General features: G+C 34.1%; 1 protein-coding gene across 5 annotated transcripts; it reads right to left on the reverse strand.

Moving 5' to 3' along the window:
- Positions 1 to 74: 74 nt before the first annotated feature.
- LOC107642269 (kinesin-like protein KIN-14B) lies at positions 75 to 18,936 on the reverse strand. 5 transcript variants are annotated; one of them, XM_021122706.2, is made up of 23 exons: positions 18,578 to 18,936; positions 17,257 to 17,380; positions 16,354 to 16,440; positions 15,992 to 16,162; positions 15,789 to 15,895; positions 15,432 to 15,563; positions 15,141 to 15,319; positions 14,512 to 14,673; positions 13,263 to 13,354; positions 10,759 to 10,907; positions 10,308 to 10,481; positions 9,632 to 9,778; positions 7,242 to 7,403; positions 6,739 to 6,810; positions 6,065 to 6,120; positions 5,740 to 5,953; positions 4,879 to 4,983; positions 4,598 to 4,789; positions 3,497 to 3,847; positions 2,985 to 3,083; positions 2,061 to 2,201; positions 1,311 to 1,469; positions 75 to 729 (listed from the first exon to the last, which is right to left on the reverse strand). In XM_021122706.2, exons 1-23 carry the CDS (start codon positions 18,761 to 18,763, stop codon positions 292 to 294), a joined length of 3,699 nt encoding a protein of 1,232 aa, XP_020978365.1. In that variant the 5' UTR covers positions 18,764 to 18,936; the 3' UTR covers positions 75 to 291. The 5 variants fall into 5 exon arrangements, with proteins under 5 accessions (XP_020978365.1, XP_016201048.1, XP_016201049.1 ...); XM_016345562.3 differs by having other exon boundaries at positions 4,879 to 5,070; XM_016345563.3 differs by having other exon boundaries at positions 4,879 to 5,070; positions 17,257 to 17,393; positions 18,578 to 18,916.
- Between the last annotated feature and the right edge of the window lie 3,208 nt (positions 18,937 to 22,144).

Genomic DNA, 22,144 nt, shown 5'->3' on the forward strand with positions numbered 1-22,144 from the left:
CTTGCTAGCATCATATCGAATTGTTAATCTCATTTCCTTCAATTTTATTTAAAATAGCATTGAACGTAAAAACAAGCCTAAAACATGTAGAAGTTTGCATATCTCCAACCAATGGTTTGTGCAAAAGGTTTCCTCTTGTAACCGGTTGCCCAAATCTTAATGTTAGTTCCATACAGAAAAATACACACTAAAATTAATTTGCATGCATAATAACTATCGTAAATTAAGATTACCAAGAACTGTAGCCATTAACACAATTGACTCGAGGCATGTTAGTTCACAATCATAAGGTTATGTCCTAACATCTTTCAGGGCACCCTCTTTTTCAAGCTCACTGACCAGGTTCCTAAGGGATGGAACCTTCATGGCTAAAGTCCTATATAATCTAGAATATCGTGCTCGAGTGCCATCTGCCGTCCTTGCCAAAGCAAGCAAGCTTAGAGCCTCAGGTAGTTCGGCAAATACCTGTTTCATTTGCTCCAAGCTCATATCTTCCAACACGGATGGTCTAGGTGCGACCCTCACGATCTCACCTCCTTTAGGTTCCTGAACTCGAGCATCGGCTTTGATTATTAGTTCTGAATTTGAGTTTGCTCCACATTTGATGATAAATGGTGAGGTATTGCCAGTATTAAATTGGAGGACGTTCCACTGTGTCACATCAGTTTCAGAGCCAGAACCCAGGTCTGTTACTGGTTTGCCTAGACTGCTGTCATCTTCAGGAATTGACTACACCATACAGGAAGAAAGGCTTAGGAATCTAAAACCTTGGAGGAAAAAGGCTATACCCAGTTGATCTCAAAAGAAAACTATAATAAATCCATAAATTTCATACAAAATTGAACAAACACCATCACAACCACCAAATCTGGTCTCACTAGCATGGATAGGTAAATGAATCAGACATCATAATATTCTATCATAATCATATTTATATTTAGGTGATCAAATTTCATTTTAAAAACAAGGAATGAGAAAATCATTTCAAATTAATTTGTATCCAATCATTCCTTAGCATTTAACTCGGTTACAAACCCAACGAGCTGATGAAACAATTTTAATTTATTCCAGTGTTATTTGGGCATTAACGAATTAAACAATAAGATTTGGAATAATGCTAGCCATAACTGATTTTTGTTATGTTAGACCAACTTGGTTGGACTTGGTTAACAAAAAAGACTTGGATGTGTATAGCAAATACTCTTAAAAAACAGGGCAAAAGGTGGACAACCATATACAAAGAGGATGATGACCATAAGCATGTAATGTATGGGGTACAATGTAGCCCTACAGACCAACACTTTGCATACCTCAATCATGCGGCGAGCATCTGCGATGTGCCTCTGAGCGCAGGGTTGATCAATTTCAAGAAGGGAAGGCATCCGTTGTGTTAGTTCATCAAGAGAAACTAGCACTGCTCTCTTTTTACTTCTCCCGATGGTATTCATATTAGAAAGTCTTGTTATATCCTGAATAAAATATAAGTTAAAATTATTATTTGAGTAAAGTATTGTTTTTGCCCCCAACGTTTGGGGTAAATCTTATTTGTGTTTTAAATCGTCCTATTTGTATCCCCAACGTTTGTAAAAGTGATTCAATGTTATCCTGCCGTCAATTACACATTATGAGCGCTTTAGTTTGAGTTTTAAAAATCTCTTCTTGAAGTTAGAATACAAATGCCTGGGATAGAATCGATGATCTACTCCAAAAAATAGCTCATCAAATGTTGAAACTAATTCCTACAATATTTACATAATTCACTTTTCTAGGGACATAATTAAATCTAAAAACAAATAATGGGTATAATATTAAAATCGAACACATCCAAGTGAGACCTAATTGAGAATGAATACATTCAAGTGAGAATAATTGAAAAATATAATCTGATTTGTTAGTATAATTGATAGTAGGATAACATTGAATCACTTTTATAAACGTTAAGGATACAAATAGGATGATTTAAACGTTAGGGACACAAATAGGACTTACCCAACAAAAACGATACTTTACTCTTATTATTTTTATTCAAGTTAAAACCAGATTTTAAGAAGAAACTAAACCTTTATTTGCTTCAATATGCTATCAAGTGAAATGAGAGATGCCAATCGTGAATCTTCTGCGGCAGTAGAAGGACTTTGCACAGGTGAATCACCATTTTCCAGTGTAAATAAAGCTACATCACTTCTCATTTGTTGTAAAATCTAAATATGATAAGAAATCAATGTGAGCACATGATAATTATTTAAGAAATTGCATCAGGATCCTTCTTTAAGTTAAGCTTCATCTACCCTAACGTTGCAAAAACTTAAGATGGTCCAAGTGTGACACTGACAATAGACAGACCAGCATTTAAGAATGGAAGTTGTTGTCAAATGCAACATTTCCCCATCTTTGAATCACCTATTTTTCTGCTCAGAAGGAACTGAAGCAATTACCAAACTGAAGCCTAGGATACCGGCTTCCCAAGAATTCTTTAGACGTTGTCTGTGAGTTAGGGTTTGGAGGGAAGGGGAGGGGAAGGGAAAGCTTGTAGAATAAATTGTGCTACAAGCTCTCCATTTTCGTCCAAACTCAACTCACAAACAACCCCTTAGAGCTCCTTGGTCATAACTAACTGGTGTTGTGCATGAGTGGGTCACAAGAACCGGTACATATTGCATTTACATCTTCTCCCCTAACCACGCAAACACTGGAAGTCCGAGAATAAGCTTGTGGCAACAAAAGCAACTATAATGTTATGGGACTTCCACTTCCTCTTGCTCTTGCTCTTATTAAATCAATTTAAAAGTGTAAAAGTGAAAATTTTAAAACAAAATACCGCACTACAGTTGTTCATATTAAAGTTTCACACGAAAGTGATGCAACCTTCATTCATATAGTAACTAGTGAATCTTTTCTTTTAATTCGTGAAGAAACTATCCAAAAGTCAGTTTGTAAAATATTATGTGTGCATGAGATATAGCAATTAAATAAAGTAAAAGTACCCTTCTTTTTTTGAGATCAACAGATTCTAGAGCTGAACGCAACTTAGCCACCTGTGCTGCATTGTCGGCCTCTTCTGTTCCCAGGGTACCAGCAATATCCTGATAACCAAATGGAGTACAACATAGAGTCAAAACATGATCTGTATTATAAATAACAAAAGCAGATTATTTTCAGTGACATTTTTGAAAATAAATCATTTATGGATTTAGGATGACCATATACACAAAGAAACCTCATATTCTATCCTTAAACCAGGATTTACTTTTTGGGCTTAATAAAATGTCATATCAGAAATGGGAGACAAGAAAACAAAACCAGTATAATATACAGACTCCTATAAGTTTTCTAGAAGAAAAACAAAGCATGCTACTTGTGAAACCCTTTTTGCACCAAAGACGCTCATTGGTCATCTCTCTACACATAGCTCCAATGTAAGCAAGGCTTCTTGCAGGAGTCGAGAACATGAATTGTACTGAATCTATTCTCCAGACAGATTTAAGATGAGGCATACCTTCAAGTGTTGCAGTTGGGAAGTATAGACACATTTCGAATATTCAAGTAGTAGTTGGCCAAGTACATCGGTGTTGGAAGGCCGAGCAGCACCCAGTCCAGCCATCCAACCATCCATAATTGCAGTTGAAATAAGCTCCAACTGACCAGTTGATCCCCCAGGTGCATCATTTGCAGTAAGAGAGAGAAAATCAAAGCTCTCTGCAAGCCAGATTCTAATTTGACGCTGCAGCTCACCTGCAGGAGTATGTACAAATAGTGCAGCAAGAGGCTTGTTTCCAACTGCAAAACCTTTCGCTTCCTCAGTAATTTCCCTCAACTTTACAGCAGTTACCTGCTGTCTCCAGGTGTCCTGTGCAGTTTACTTCAAATTTTAAAGTTAATGGTAACAACAACTTTAGAAATAAACAAAAAGAAAAATTCTATCCGTGACTTAAGTTGATTGAATTTTTTAGCCAGTACGGTAGCAGAAAAGAAGCCTCAATCAAATTAAAAGAATGAATGTATCTTCATGGAAAATTTTTTTAATAACTGCCATTTACAAAGGTGAAAACACGAGATAGGGATAAGTGGTATATGATTTTTATATAAACCACCATTTTGACGTTCAAAAGATTGATTTGTTGTGAAGTAAAGCATTCCACACATATTAATAACTACCTGGTCATGGTACCTAAAACATTTGCGATATCTAATTTGAGTGAACCAATATTTTGGCCCTTGAACGATAGTCCCTTATTTTGGGTGAATTTCTGAAATGTATTAGATAATATAACGATTCATAAACTTCTATTTAACAACTTAAACTTTTGGGATAAGTGGTTTAATGACATGGTATCAACATTTCTATGACCAACAAATTTAGAGTTTGATCCTTGTTACATTCATTCTTCTAAATAAAGATGGAATTTCAACATAAGGCAAAAGTAGATCAATGCTTAATCACGCTTCAAGCCAAGAGAAGAGGCTGTGTTACAAGCTAATCTTCTAAGGGCTAAAACAACGGTTTACTCTTTTTCTTTTATGGATCTCAAAGATCAAAAGAGAAAACTACATCGGTAAACTAATCATCAAAAAGGAGATTAGAGGATGTAGGCATTACCTCATCGATTCCACGAATCTTCAAAACAACAGATGAAAATTTGTACTTCTTCTCGGGCTTTATATTCACTTTAAATCTTCGGATCTGCTCATCAAAATACTGCACAGGAGATCTTCCAGGACTACTCCCTCTGCTGGAACTTCTACTGCGTCCAGCATTAGCCTTTTCTAGAAAGCAATCAACTGGCAAGACCTTCCAATCCAATATGCAAATTAATCAGACTATCCGAGCCAAATTCAATTGACTAGAACACCAGCAAATACATACCAAATTTTTGTTACCTTAATGGATTGCAACTCTGGATATCTAGCAATCAAAGATCGTATATAGAGGATTCTAACACGGGAAACAAGCATTGTATCCATTACTCGCTTTGGCTCCATTTTCTGAATAAAAGAGAAAACAGCATCCCTAATTTCAGCAAGTATCTCATGTTCCCTGAAGGAACCACCTTTAATGACTGCAGCTAGAACCTGTAATCGTTGCATTTCTACCCTGTAAGTGTAATGGATATTATCATGCTGTTCGTACTTTATTTTGTCTAGACAGAAGATGCAGAGCAATCAACATCAGAGCAAATTTTTTCAAGGGTGTCTTGGTCTGCTCTTACATTTGTTATGGGATATAATTGTGTTTATGGCCTTCCATTGATTCTCTCTGCGTTTAAGGGAATTTCAATTCCTGATATGCAAAGAGGTATTTTTTTAGCAATTTAATCTTACTGTTTCATTTTATTTTCTCATTCATAAGGGATTCTATTGTCTCACCAGGTACACTTTCTCTTCTGTCTTGAATATCAGAATAAATTAAACAAACCAATAATCATCAAACACCTAAACAAACTAAATATTTATAAACTTTCAAACTTGATTGAGTATAATTCTTAAGCCCAAATTTTGGCAACTAGAAATGGAACTCACAATGCGGATCTGCCCAAAACCTTCAGTGCATCTAGGCACTGTACCATCCAATGAGTAATTAGCAGATTACCAGAGACATGGAATTGTTAAATTTTAGACTTGTGATAAGGATTTTAACGAGAACTCCTCCCCCCAAAAAGGCTTAAAATACGACACATCTCCACACACATTATAATTCATCCATTCTCAATAAAATAAATGCTACACATATCAATATAATACCAGCATCAGAAGCTTGTTTGCACCATCAGCAATGGCAGCATGGCCATCATATTGATCTGGATTAAAGTCATTCAGGGCAGCAGTAAGATATTCACCCGCTGGGGTAATCTTATCTTTCTCAGAACCAGATCTAACTATAGCAAATGCGCCGCCATTTTTATCTGTCACCAAGGGTGAAGGAAGAACATCCATGGTACGAGATCTTGTATTATTGCTGGGATCATTCCATATTCCAAACAATGAGAATATAGCCAATAATCACCAGAATCATATGATTTAAAAAAAATACAATAACAAAACCTACAGGAACTAAATTAGAATATACCTCCCTATATTTTGAGGCTGAACACTAACTGATCCCTTGGATGATGTACTTGAAAACTGTAAATAAAGGAAGAATTTTTTCAAACAAAAACACTACATAGACAGCTTGAAAGCAGGCAATAAAATAATGGTCACAATATTTTTGGTTGTGCTATCTATCCCATATATATGCTCAAAGAAAACCGACCTAGAGGAAACAGAATTTGAGAACTTATCTAGTGAAGAGAATAACATGAAGAAGTTTTACAATCCACCAAAAGAATACAGAAGAATTAGGCATAGCGGAAAATAGTGATAAAATAAAATAATTTAGTTATATTTATAAGTTAGGAGATCTCTTTTCACAGAGTATTTTTCACCTGTGAATGTATGAACTGTACTAGCCCAACCCGTGAATGTTATCATGACATCAAGATAATCACGCATATTAAGTTTAAGAATAAATAAATAAATTGAACATCTATATATAACTATTCTAATATCAACATCAACATTTACTTATATTTTGAAAATAATTTTATACATTTAAGTAAAATTATAGTGAACATTAAATCCAATTATTGGAACTATGAAGTTATTCAATGTAGCTTGTTAATTAATATGCACACAAAATATATGTATATACACCACCACAAATGAGAACAGTTATTTTGTTATGAAATAAAATTTACCTACCTGAGGCGATCCAGACAAAGACTTTTTCTCTGTTAATTTATCAAATAATTTCTCATTTTCTTCGTGCAACCTCTGCAAAATATTGAATTGAAAATTAAGCACATCAAAACTTAATACAGCAAAAGAATCCTACAAAATAAACATTCACTTATGGAATGCTTCCTTTTTTGGGATAAGTAAAATAGCAGATCTTTTAATCTAGAAAGTTTATCAGAAGAGAAAACCGAAAGAGTCAGTTGCAGGTCTAGTATTCTCCCCTTTTCATGGATATTAAGACGGTTAACAAGTATCTCATCAGGGGCAGGCCAAGATTTACAAGAATTGGTGCCATTTGACCAACTAGTTATTGCTTAGCTAAAATTTTCTCAGTTGAATACATGGGTGCAAAAGATGTTTTGATGGGGAAAAAGAAGGAGTAAAAGAGTCTAAAGCAATAACCAGAATCCTACTTGAAGGGAATATTGGAAGCATTCCAGTCAGATAAATTGTTATGTATAACAGACCTCAATTAGAGCATCACGTTTCTTGAGTTCTGCTTCCAGTTTCATGTTTACCGTAGAAGAATTCACGTCATTCCCACTACCAATGGAATTCATGCCATTTGACCCAGTGCTGCTGGATCTAAGAGCTTCATTGAATCGTGCTTCAAGGGTTCCAATTTTAGCCTGTAACAAAAAAGACAAACAGACGTTACGTATATTAGCTGGCAAGTATTAAGAAAACAGATTACATGCATCTAAAGAAAAAGGTTGCTAACGCCACATTATACAACAAACTATAGCTCATAGCTGCAGGTCATGGTCCACAGTGCCATGTCACAGACAATGGAATGAAATACCTGAAAGACATGGTTTGTTTGGCACCTAAACTAAACAAATTGGCCCACCGGTTCTATATTACTCACAATCAAAAGAATCCGTGCAAAAGATTTTCACTCCAGAAGAATAGACATCTAGTAAATGGGCAAAAGGAAGACAATGCAGTGAGCATCTCAAAATTGTGCTTAGTGGTTGTTCCTTCAATCAGTGCTCTGATAAGTGATGACTGGAAGAAATCACAATGGATTATAACAACTTTAATGATTATTTGGATACAGGAAGTGATACCCAAACCTCTAGCAAGATAAAAGAATATGCAGAGACACAAAAGATGGGAAGTGTAGCTTCAATGTGATTTGCATGAGAATGATTATTTCACAACTCAATAATTCATCTATTCAAATCTCATCATAAACCAAGGATGAATAAGTCAATAAGAGCTGGCTGAATTGCATACAAAGGTTGATCCTGAAATGTCATTATTTTCAGAACATTGTCAAAGCATAAGAAATGAAAGGATTAGGAATGAATGGACACACTTGATGAAGTTACTGCATTATATACGTGGACACACTAGAGATGATAGAATTAGGAATTGATGCGTTAGAGAGAGTTGAAATAGTGCCTATTGGAGAAAATATGGTAGAATATTATTGACTTAGATGGCTTGGGCATGAATAGAAAAATTAATGAGATGTAAGAGTTGTCCAATATATATATAAAAAACACTGGTAAAACTATTAAAAGAAAAACAATATAAATGCTTTTGGTTTGAATGTTAAACTGATTCACAACAAAATACTCTCACATCTTTTATCCATATAGCCAACTCCACTTAGTGAAACAAGCATCAATTTTTTGCATACAAAGCTAATTTTCGTCGTAATAAAAGGGATCTACATATGATGTTTATTGATTTGAAAAAAGCGTATGATAGAGTATTATGGAAGGTTTTAGAAAAGAGGAGAGTAAGGATCGCATATATTCGTGCAATTAAAGACATGTATGATGGGGCCACAACTAGTGTGAAGACTTAAGGTGGTATAACAGAGGAATTTTCTATTGGTATAGGATTACACCAGGGATCATCCTTAAGTCCATACCTTTTCACATTAGTCTTGGAAGTACTCACAGAGCACATCCAAGAGCCTGTGCCATGATGCATGCTTTTTGCCGATGATATCGTCCTTACGGGAGAGTCAAGGGAGGACCTAAATAAGAAGTTGGAGTTATGGAGATAAGCTCTAGAAGTGTATGGTTTGCGCATAAGCCGTAGTAAGACGGAATATATGGAATGTAAGTTCAGTCTGAGAAGGGAAAACCCTAATTTAGAGGTGAAGATTGGAGAAAACATCATACAAAAAGTTAAAAGTTTTAAGTATCTTGGGTGCATCATACAGGATAATGGAAAGATTGAACAAGATGTAAATCATAGGATCCAAGTAGGTTGGTCAAAATGGCGGAGTACATCTGGTTTTATATGCGACAAAAAAGTGTCTTTAAAACTTAAAGGTAAATTCTATCGCACCGCTATAAGACCGGATATGCTTTATGGTACGGAGTGTTGGGCGGCTAAAGGGGAGCACGAACATAAGTTGAGTGTGGCAGAGATGAAGATGTTGAGATGGATGAGTGGTCATACGCGATTGGATAAAATAAGGAACGAAGATATAAGGGAGAGAGTTGGAGTAGCACCCATTGTGGAAAAGATGGTTGAATCGCGTCTCAGGTGGTTTGGACATGTGAGAAGAAGACCGATAGAACATCCAGTCAAGGGGGTTGATGAGATGGAAGATGGACAAAAGGCGAAAGGCAGAAGAAGACCTAAGAACGAGATCTACATGTAAACGGTCTCTCCGTAGACATGATACATGACATAGCACAATGGCGTCGTTTGATTCATGTAGCCGACCCCACTTAATGGGACAAGGCTTTGTTGTTGTTGTTGTTGTCAGAACATCTAAGTTTTATATCAAAAAAAAAATATCATTATATAAGAGAACACTTAAAATTGGACTTGATAAATCATTTGTGGAAATGTCTAATGAATGCTTTCCTTGTAATAGGATATCAACCTGCAAGGTTTGGATGGTTGAATCCCGCTGTTGTATCTTCAAGTTTTGTTCTTGCTCTAACTGTAACAGACGAGAAACTTGATTTCTAAGCTGAGCACTTTGTTCTTTCTCTATGTTACGATTATCTTCCAGAAGAATATGCTCTGCCTGAGCAAAGAAACAACAATGTAAAACATTGCAAGCCTTTTGTTCAACAGTAACAATCAAATATTGAAAGGACAAAATGATTTTTTGCAAAATAGTGGAAACCAAAGAACACTTTACAGTGAAAAATTATCTATATATTTCAAGAAAACAAAGCATATATGACTTCTTTCAACAATATATCAGATTGGAGTTTTGAGAAGGGGGGAGGGGGGGAGATTACTATTTGATGAGAACAAATAATATAATATGGCATCTGTAGAAGTTGAAATTGACCAAATGCACACCTAGAATGCAAGCCCAAAAATATATATAAACAAATGCAACAAATGAAATATTTTGGTTGTGTTCATTTAGCCACATAAGAAACATTCAAATGCTGAACAAGAATCTTGTTACTTGCCACGTGAAGAATATATTGTTATCTACCAGAGTAACATCATTACAGTGTGTTACATGGAGAAAGCAACATTCCCCAAACTATTTTAGAAACCTGCCACCATATCCATGACACTTAAATAAATTACCATACCTTTAGATCTGTCTGCAATGTAGAAGTAACTTTCCATGCCTTCTGAACTTCATTGAAGAGTAGAACACACTGATCATTTGCGTCTTTAAGCAGCTGCTTAAGTCCCAGAACCTCTTCCTTCAGATCTTGGACTTCTTTCTCTCTTGCATACAATTCCTTCCGGGAATCATTCGCCTATAAGAGCCATGACACGTTAAATCTAAATAGCAAAATTGTAATCTTGAACTCTTTGCTGCAATGACCTAAAAAGACTTGTAGGTCAGAAGGACATATACAAGGAAAAGTATAGTGAACTGAATTCTAACCAAGTTAATCAGTTACACCACATATATGAATCAATCTTGCATTATATGGTCTCTTTCTTTTAAACTAGCAAATCACATTTCAAATCACACAGAAGATAGCAGGGGATGAAGGCCAAAGAAAGAAATGGGGATAGGGAAGAACATACATCATCTCCCCACTTCATTGTATCTTGGTTTCCAAGGCTTAGTACAGAATTTCGTGCTCTGGCAGAGAAACTGACAGACGATAATGTCTCGGATAAATTTGAAATATTTGGACATAGATTCACTATCATCAGTGTTTTTGAACTCCCACCTATAAACATCAAAGAGAATTTACAACAAAGGTGATTATGTGCCTGAATTTAAGCAAACATAACTGAATTCCAAATCATGACAATGCAATATAACTAATTATATTGAGAATCAGTTTCTATGTCAAACGAAAGCACCACAGATTATGTTCACAGTGTCACTTCACACTTTTAACAGAGTTTTTCTACACAGTGGAGGGATAAGAAGTTATCCATTAGTGGAATAAGTCAAAAACCATAGATGGAGTAAAAACCCACTTTACTAGCATTATACCACCAAACTTGGGCTACTGTATGCCTTTTACAGATTGGCGTATATGGGTTCATTCACTGCCCAACATCCTCCACATACAACACTACCTATCTTATAGCTGTGCTGTAAAAATTTCGTTCAGATTTCAGTAATCGTTTTTATCAGAGACCTTTACTATCCAGCTTGAATTTACAAACAGATAAGATATCACTATATTAACAAACCAAAACACCACCCCAGGGCCAACATGTCAAAGCATTTTAACATCTTAACAAGAACAGACAATCTATTATTGTCATCAATACATCAAGAATCTAATGTACAATGACCATCTATCTATCTATTCTTAATATATAAAAATAGATACATAAGTTTACCCACATTACTTTGAAGCTATTTCTCTTCTTCTACTAACGACATGTCAGCAACATTGCTTACTTGGCAAAATGTTAGAATCAACCACTCAAAACTTACCAAATCAACTATTATTTCCAAATCAACAAAAAATAAAATATACAAAAAAGAAAACTAAAAAATACAATACAATAAATTTGTAACGTACAAATACATTGAATCCATATTCCTATATTTATTATATCTTACCGTTATAAACAATTATAATCCCAACAATTAATTTATTAACTTACTGAAGGTAATAAATATTCATACTACAAATGTCATAATAATATTATTAATTATAATAAATTTTACGTTACAAGTATTCAAATTCCATACTATTTGAACTACTTATATAAGTCTCTTACTACTATTCTTTCAAATAACATCAAATTTAACACAAAAAATTTATTTCTGAATTAGACATCTCAACTTATTCAATGGAGCATCATTCTTTCAAGGCAAAATGATTAAAAATCGAATAACTATCCAAGATCTAATAGCCATGCAACGAGAATCTGATGATCAGGTATGACAAAAAAAACACTCACAACATGCATCATACATTCATACTTACTCAAATACCGTATACCTAATGAATACATAAATTGAATATTGGAATAGGAAAAGATCTTTACAATTTTAGCAACTATAAACGAAATTGACGACAAATTTGTATGAAACTGTGTTGAATGTGAAAAGTGTCCGAAAAAAGCATATAAAAAAAAACTACATTTGTGGCACATGTAATCAAACTCCACAATATCCAACAATAAGATAACTCTATATACTTTTGTACTATTTCATGGCGAAGCAAAAAAATTATTGGGCACAATTGCTTCAAATCTAATGACACTCTAGAAAAGTAATGGCATTGAAGTACCACTCCATCAAGAGATTAAGAAGAAAGAAAACTATACAAATTCAAGACATATCTTCGGAAAAAGAACATCCATGCAAAGATGGAACAAACAACACAATAGAAAGTGCATCCAACTCAACAATTCATAAAGAACATGCCTTCACAAGAATCTACGACAGAAAGAAAGTAACAACTCTAACAACAACCAATAAAGAATAAAGAAGACGAGCGCTACATAAGAAGACTAAGTCCATCAACTAAAATAAATGTAAAAATCAAACCACCAAATAAAAATGTCACTTTGTACAACTCCTAACATCCAAATCTTTTGTACTATAAATTATTTTAAATAAAACACCTTTTAAATTTAACTTTAATTTACACATATTTAATTTATTTATACAAAATATAACAATTTTTAATATTTATTATATACTATCGTTAATTTACTGTTCCGCGCAGTGCGCGGGTCTCATTCTAGAGAGAGTAATAGGAGTTAGGGAATTCTCTAGAAGAGTCTAGAAATTAGAAGTGGCTACTGATCTGTCACGACAGTGCCAGCTACCACAGTTCCCTCTAACCAACTCAGATTCTCCTGACTAACTTTAGTGTGTATTGACTCTCCTGCCCCTCTTCACTAACTAGCTGAAAACACACTCCTCTCTATGTATACAAGCACAAATTCAGTGCTTTTGTGATTCATTATTCATAATTATCAATTCCTACTTCTCTTTCTAGTTTTCTCTCTTCTCTCTTCTCTCTACTGTCTCTCAGTTTCTCTAACTCTATAAAGAGTACACAAATGCCACCATTAGTTTATAAATAAATAGAAATAAGAAGAATTACCAAGCGAGTCTGCAAGCAGTTTTGTTATCACTGAGTTCTCATAAGGAATAGCATCCTTCTTTGAGGTCAAAGAAGACAAAACATCTCCCAAACTGTAAAGACAAATATAAAATGCAGCAAGAAATGAGAGAAATTTCTAAACTTTCTATAACACTTCAACATGAATGAAAACGGAAATCATGACTTTACAAGGAGAAATCACATTACGATTCAGTTTTGTAGATTTTAAGCATACCACCTAATTTGTGGTTCAAAAAGTATTTCAAACGGGTCTGTGTGCATGCACATATGACACACCGTAGACTTCACAACACAAAAAGGGTAGGTTTATTCATAAGTTATACATTTGGAGAAACTCTGGTTGGGTTGCCATAACTTGCATAATGCATATGTTTCCACCTATTACTACTGGATTACATTTCCGTGGTGCACTCATTCCAATCCATTCCCCATCTGTTCCAACATTTTTCTGTTGCTGTTTCTCTATGCAATGAATTGCTTGTCCTTCTATGTGAAACTACCTATTAATATTTGATGGCACCAGTTTGGGGTTTTAATTTGATTCCCAACCTGGTCAAACATCATTCTGCAGGTATCTATTAGAATAGATTGTTTGGCATTTGTTACAGAAGCTAGCGTAGTTTATTTCAGTGGTACAATTTTTGTTGACCGGCATATCAACAGAAACAAGCCCCCTAAGGAGAATACAAAGTTGATATAGTCATACGAGGCAAACTATTTGTAGATTAATTCCCCAAGCAGAATTAGTTATAATAAGAGACCATTACTTAACTCTCCCAAAACTTAAACTATTGAATAAGGCACTTAAAATAACTTTTTCTTTTATCTAAGACGTTCCCTCATGCAAGAAATCATTCAGCCTGAAGCATGAATGTATAGGCTCCCCTACCATGTGTTGCACGGTAACATTTAAGAAGAATGGATTGAACTCTAGACCATTTGGTAATAAAAGGATCATATAATGAACCCTATTCGCCTCTACCAAAAGTAAATTAAGCTTGCTAGGTTGTGGTACAGCAAGAAGTCTTTTTTAAGTTAACTAATGTTGAGCAAGCACCATTTACACCATGTAATAAAAAGAGACAAACCACCAAAAATCTAGGATAACAGATAACATTTGAACCAAATCACATGAATAGACAAAAAAAAAAAAATACTTGCTGGCTAGTAGGCAAATAAAATATATAGTTGAAAGAGAAGAAAAATGTTAAGAATTAAAATGACATACGCTGAAAGTGACTTCATAACATGCAGCAAATCTGTGACACGCTCACCACTATCATCTTCCGTTATTAAACCTTCACTTCCAGCCAAATCAACAAGAGAGAGTTTGCTATATGAGTTTTCACCGGTGATCAAATTGTTATGAAATATGTGTATTGTGACAATCCTGAAAATGAAGGCATATTAGAGAAAGGCACTTGTCTAAATTAGTGAACAGTACCAAGGAAAAAACCACTAACACAGGACAGATGAACATAAAATCGCACAATAATCTTTCACTTACTTTTTACCCCAGAATATTATCATGGTAATAAATTTGAAGAAACCTAAGGCAAACTAATGGATCTTGTTGCTTAATTAGGCCATTATTTTATTACGATTCGTGCATTACATACTTCCTTCTTCTATTGTTACTTAACCAAGTCAACCAAGTGCAAAACTTATTTTGTGAAATAAGAAAATTTGTACATATAATACAACCTCCTAAGTGCACCTCCTAAGTGCACTGATATCACCAACTACCTTAGTGGAAATAAGCTATCAGTTGAAGTATATCATGCAAAAACAAACTGAAATCATGAAGCAATGTACAATATGAGCATGTATGTTGTGAGCAGGGAAGTTAGACCATACAAATGAGAAACATTAATCTTTAGTGTATCATTTCCTCGACTCTGAAATGCAGCTTTCAAAACCCTAACAAACTCTGGAGGATTATCAACTTTTTCCTGCACTAGTTCTATGAAACATTCAGGCAATCCAAACGAGACTTTAGGCTTGCTTTTCCCTGACACCAAGACAAGATCTCTAGCCTGCAGGAACATTTAAAAAAAAAAGGCCTTGATAATCTAATGCCAACCAAAACCAGGAAGCAAACAGTGGATACCAGAAAAGTTGTATATAGTAAGTAAAAGAGAACAGGACCTGTTCATTATAGAGCTCAAAAACGGTAATGCTAAATTGGTACTGAGAAGTGGCAGTTGAATCTGAGTTGGCTAAATCAAACAGCTCCTCAAAACAACGAGCATATAGACCTCGATCATAGTCTGGTCCTTCCTGAGAACAATGAATGAACATCAAAAATACAAATTTAGGCGCAATATTCTTGACTTTAAGTGAAAGAATGGGTAAAATAATTGACTTCATTTATCAGATAGGATTTCCATTTTTCAATCAGCATTGAATTCAAGACCTTCATGCAACTATTTATTTCTTTTGAGAAGCAGGCCAAAAGTATGCCTAGGGCACAATGCACACAAGGTGAAAGACAAAAAGAATAACCATTGTGTGCGTCTTTCCAGAATTGGTTTGTCCATATGCAAATATTGAAACATTATATCCATCCAATGCTGATTGCACTAGTGGCTGAACATCAGTGAACAACTCAGCTGCAAACAGAATATTTATTGCAAGGTAATTCAAAAGCATGCAAGAGGTTTTGAAGTTTGAACACAAAAAAGATGTTAAATAAAATAAAACTTTACCCTGTCCAACATGAGGACCGTAAACTCTGTCAAATTCAAAATCTTTCTTGGAGTTAGACAAGGATTCATCACCAGTATTTACATGGATAGTAAAATCATTGGGAAATTCAATGACTGAAGGACCTTCATCTTCAAATAATGGTCTTGTGCGGCAGAAAACACGTATGTTGCCTGCAAATGATATCAAAGCACACATTTGAATATGCTTAAAAACACGGAGGCCATGCAATATAGGGATTACCTGTGTGTTCTACAAACAATATACTTCATTACATTATGTAATATATAAACATTATCTGAGGAAAACCTGAACTCAATACAAAGAAACTAACAATAATAAGGAAATTACACATACTAATTACCTTTGGATGTCAATAAGTCATTGAACAATCTCTTTTTTTCATAGATCATTGAAGATATTCTTGCTTCAGTTTCAAGGGCAGCTTGATCTAGCAATCATAAGCAGCCACAAAATTCAAGATATAAAATCACAAGAGCAAACAACAGAATAGCTTACAAGAAAAGACAAATACTATGATATGCATGCATCAGAATATTTGTTCAAAACGTGCTTTCTCAAAAACTTAAAAAAATAAAAGAAAATAAATAAATAAAATAGAAAAGCTTCCAACATTTGTTTAAAGAAAAAGTCTCAAGCCTGCATGGAACTAATTTTATGGCTCACAGAATATTAGACCTTGCAAGTTGCAACACTTTGAACAAAAATATTTCAAGAATTTTATGGATGGGCTCATTTACATATTTGCAGCTCACTTGGGCCTCTCTAATACAAATAAGTAATCATGAGAAGTTTTGATTGTCTGGATGAGCTACTTAAAACAGCCTTACAAACCCTTCTTTCTTTTGGGCTTATTTTCATTTTCAGTAGCTAACATTTTAACTTAAGGAAATTGTTATTATGATTGCTGGAAACAGCTTGACCAGTATCTGTTTTACAAATATTTTCTGACTATAGAATCACAGACCTTATTGAATCATCAAAATTCTAAATGTTCATATTTCAAGCATAAGCACTCCTATATTTGCCTATCCAAATGTTGTTCAGCAGTTCAGCTTATTCAACATCACATTTACAACAGAGGGCTTATCTTATAACTTCTCTCTCCATGAATGCCCACTTATATTCTTCAATTCATCTAAACTCGGTCTGACCCAGTCAAGAAAAAGAATCAATAAGAAAAATGGCAGACCTACACCTTCTGCATATCTAGAGAACCGTGAATCAATACAATATAGTGATGTACCTAACTTGCGGGATTTCTCAGCAAGAACACCAAGATATCGTGTAACTCGATCAAGCTTTGCATTTGTATATGCCTGAAGTTCAGTTGCTTCTTGTCTTAACTGCAAGTAGTCTTTTCTAGCAAGCTGTGCAAAGTACCTGATGAGATTATTAAGACATGCCTAAACAAATATTGCATGATACGAGAACATTGACTAGGACACCACAGAAACAAAAATATTCAAAACATCAACCGAGCTTGTTTAATGTACAAGTACTTCAAATGATATGAAGGCATTTCAGAAAAAGCACATATACAAAAAAATTTTAGCACATGGTCATATGAAGTTTGGAAATTAATACCTACTACAAACAACCCAAACACCCAAACAATACATTTTTTCTACGGTCCTAAACAAGATTTCCAAAAGGCAGTGCCTATTTCCTGGTCGGCAAATAACATAATAGTCTTATTACTCACAAAATATAATATCATAGTTCTCACTTCAAATGCACCTTACAAGATCACAACCTTATTATTTTCAGATTTTTTTTTCTTTTCATGAAACTTTAAGGTAAAAAAATACTGCTTTTGACCCAAATTAGTTTCTAACTGATTTTATTAATTTTCTTTTCAATTATCCATCTTGATCCATACAGTAATGAATTTCAACAAAAATTATTCTCTTTCACTGACTACAGTCTACAGTTCTGGATCCGGCACAGACTGAGCCGACACCGTAGCCTCGAAACACAGAAACAAAACCTGAGCAGTTGCGAAGACACATAAACAACAAGAATTTCGTCATACTCCTTAGATGCAGAGCAATGCAATGCAATAAGCGTAGCAGAGAAGCAAAGGCAAGTGTCATTTTCTGAATCAGTAAAATGAAAATGTAAATAACATGTTATAACAAAGATGAAATTTTTTTAATCATTATTCCTTTCTATTGCAGTAGAATATATCCAAAATGGAGTGAAACAATTATGCCACTCCACTCTATTCCGCTCCATCTAATTCTATTCCTTCTCAACACTACGAATTTAATCACCATGCTATCTTATTCCAACTACATTATATTCTTTTGAGAAAAAAATATTCCAAAACTGCAAAGAAATCGAACAAAACAAATAATAAATAAAGTTTCTCAAATGCCAAAACTAACTCATTTCTAGTCACTACAATTCTCCCGGGAAAAAAACCGATAAAGAACCGTTCGTTAACTTATAAGTGAAGAAATAACGAATAAACAAGCTCAGAACTAAAATTCCAGCTTCAACTACGATATTCGAAAGAGCAAGAAGAAGAAGAAAGGTATGCATGGAAATGAAAAACACATTACCTTAACATTGTCCTTCAATCGCTGAACCTTGGAAGCCACGGATTGCGGCGGAGGTAGAGAGGAGGACATGGACTGCCATCTCGTTGGCGACGCATTCAGCCTCTGATTGCCTCCTTCCGACGACTGCGGCTTCAACTGCTCGAAGCCGGTGACGTCCCAGCTCCATTGGTTCCTCTGGTCCGCCATTGACGTAACCTCTCTCTCTCTCTCTCTCAACAAAGAGAAAATTGCAATTGTAAATATAATTTTTTCTGAAATTAAAAGAAGACGACGACGACGGAAAAGGGAACACTTTCCACTAAATTGGGGAGCTTTTGAGATTTCGTCATCGTTATTATTACGGTGCTAGCTTGGGGTGTAATAATATATAATTAATTCTAGAGTAACCTTTATCCATTTTGGTGGTATCAAACACTTTAGTCTTCAACTAAAATTAATTACTCAATTGGTCTCTAACAATTAATTTCGTCAATCACTTAAATTTTTTGCTCTGTCAACTCTAATAGGGGACAAAATGACCCCTGAGCTCTTTGTTCGAAAACGACAGTATTCTTTCCCAATTTTTATCATATCTCGCATAACCTTAACGTTCATACTCTCCTTTTTTACTTTCACCGTCTTCTTTTCCATCTTTACCTTCTTCTTCTTCAACTCCAAGATCAATCTATAGTGTAATTGTCATACGTGTCACACCTACCTCAACATGTTATGGACCAAATACTTCCTAAATCTCTGTAACTGTCTCACTGGTACACCAACCTCCTCTACACTTTATCCACGCATATACTTCCACGTCTTCAATAACAGAATCACCTCCAACCTTGACAACGTCCACCACATCCTTAAGACCAAGTTCCACAACTACCCCAAGGGCACGGCTTTCTCTATTCTCCGGCAAGCAATATAGATTGTTAGACATTAGGACATCATGAAAAGATTATTCTTCGACATCATATACAAATTCTCATTTAATTTAAAATGGACTTTGAGTGCTTTGTTCCTTCTTTTCCGGAGTCTAAGTTGGCATACAGCTTCGACCTCGCATCCAAGTTTACAGTACAACAAGCAATGTCGTTGTTGCCACTCATATAGAAACTAAAGCGATTACTAAACATTGGTTCAGAGAAAAAGTCGAAGGAAGCAATTGGAGTGGTGGACAAGGGCAGAGGAGGAAGGAGATGGCGACGACGACGACGGGTCTTAACAAATCAAATTTGCTGTCTAGATTCATGAGATCTATCGAAGATGACAAGTACTTGAGAGACATAGTTATTAGTTTTCTGATTATGAATTGGTTGAGAACAAGCTGAAGATTGTTCTTCTTGTGAACATTGAAGTTGCAGAGTGTGCATTGTGTAGCTTGAAGTTACAATGTTAAATTGTCAGTGTTATGCGAGATATGATGAAATTGGAAGAGAACAATATCATTTCCAAATAGAGGAGGTCAGGGACCATTTTGTCCCCTATTAGAGTTGTCAGGGACTATTTTGTTCTCCATTAGAGTTGACAGAGCAAAGGATCTAAGTGACTGACGGAGTTAATTGTTAGAGACCAATCGAGTAATTAATTTTAGTTGGGAATCAAAGTATTCGATCCGAAATTCTTTGAGAACCAAAATGGATAAATGCTCTTAATTCTATTTAGAGTTGAGCCATGACGAGATACTTACATATTTTAACTTCAAACTAATTAATCTTTAGAAAAATATATTAATTTAGTTCTCATCGATAATAAATGATAGATATGATATATTTTTTAATTAATTTGTTACCTAAAATTTAATGATAATATTTATATATAGTATGTACCATTAATTATTATCTATTTATGAATAATTATATAGATAATAATCTTTGAACAAAATTTTACCTATTTTAATAGATTTCGTAAACAGTTAATAAAAATTATATAAAAATTCAAAAGATGATAAATATTTCACTCTTTAAAAAATATCGTTTTGATATTTATATGATAGCAATAAAAACGCATCACTATAAATAATATATATGGATTTTATTTCGCTGCACTAACAAAAAGACATATATCCACCATTTACTATTATAAAAAATTGAATTGATATTTTTTTTCTTTAATGATTAATTAATTTAAAGTCGAAGTCCTTAAAAAATTAATTGTCACTTTACTCTTATATCTAAATAAAAATATTCCGAAAGAGGAAGTAAAAAGACGTCGTCCTTTTTATCCTATTATGACTTAGAAGTTAAACTCGACTAATTCTCAAATTGATATAGGGTATACAAACGGGCTAGTCCAGCCCATTTAGGCCCGACCCGTTAAGCTCGCTTCTTTTACGTGCCATAATTTTTCAATCCGGTCCGCTTATGATCAGTCCGATGGGTTAAACGCCTATTTATCTTTTTATTTTAATTTTTGAAAATATTTTAATAAAAAATATCACTTTTAGGTCAAAACTTTTTTAAAAAATATTTTTTTAGTTGATTGATCGAATTTTTGGGTCGGATGGCAAGAAATGTCGGCTAAAAGTGCTCATTTTTTTGAAAAAATGTAAAAAAAAAAAAATAATCGGACCACCCATTTAAACCGCAGACTAGCCCGTTTAACTCATTATTTTTTTTCGGATTAATCGGGATCAGCCCGTTTAACCCAAAATTTAAACGGACTTAATTTAAGAGGCAAAACCCGCCCATTTAAATGGATAAACGGACTGGCCAATAAATTTAGCTCACTTTTGACAATCCTAAATTGATCGTCTACTAAAATAGTCTCCAACACCACAATTGCACTAATTACATCCCTGCAATTAACAAAAGTCAGTCACTTGATGCAAAAAAAATTGGAAAACTAATCTAATACGCTTTTGCTGATTGTACATACCTAGACTACTTTTTAGTGCACACACTAAAATAAAAGACAATTTTAAGACTTAACTCACTATATCAGCTTACTACTAACCATTATTTTATTTTAGAATAAACTACGAATTTCACCCCCGATTTATGAACATATTATTTAAAGGAGTAAAGTATCGTTTTTGTCCCCAAGATTTGGGATAAATTTTAAAGTTGTCCCAGCATTTCAATCGTTCTATTTAAGTCCCTAACGTTTCAAAATTGACTCAATGTTATCCTACCGTTAGGGATCCGTTAAAAGATTTGACGACGGGACAAATTTGAGACGATTTTGAAATGTTAGGGACTTAAATAGGACGAAAACGTTAAGGACAAAAACGATACATAAAAATAAATTTAATTTAATTTTATCTTTTAATAATATTAATTTTTTACTTTACATAGTATTTAATTATTTTTTAATTACATCTAAATAAATTACACTTAATCACATTACTTTTATTTTAAATAAATTTATTTTTTTATAATTTTAAAAAATTTTGATACATTAGAGACAAAAGATATAATTTATATTTTATTGTATATATATTATTTTTTTTGGGCAAGTTTATATACTATTCATTCTACAAACATTTCATGATAACTAAAAATCTTTAAGAGTAAAATTATATAAAAAAAATTATTTATTTAAAATAAAAATAATATGATTAAGTGTAATTTACTTAGATGTGATTAA

Source organism: Arachis ipaensis, chromosome B5 (assembly GCF_059453495.1).
Source record: "Arachis ipaensis isolate K30076 ecotype BB chromosome B5, ASM5945349v1, whole genome shotgun sequence".
Taxonomy (NCBI): Eukaryota; Viridiplantae; Streptophyta; class Magnoliopsida; order Fabales; family Fabaceae; genus Arachis; species Arachis ipaensis.

Coding starts and splice junctions, on each gene's coding strand:
- LOC107642269 (XM_016345562.3), bottom strand. CDS start 18,763: ATGGCGGACCAGAGGAACCAATGGAGCTGGGACGTCACCGGCTTCGAG. Junction 16,441..17,256: donor TGAGAAATCCCGCAAGTTAG/GTACATCACTAT, acceptor TATGATTGCTAG/ATCAAGCTGCCCTTGAAACT. Junction 5,071..5,739: donor CAAACAAGCTTCTGATGCTG/GTATTATATTGA, acceptor CAACGATTACAG/GTTCTAGCTGCAGTCATTAA.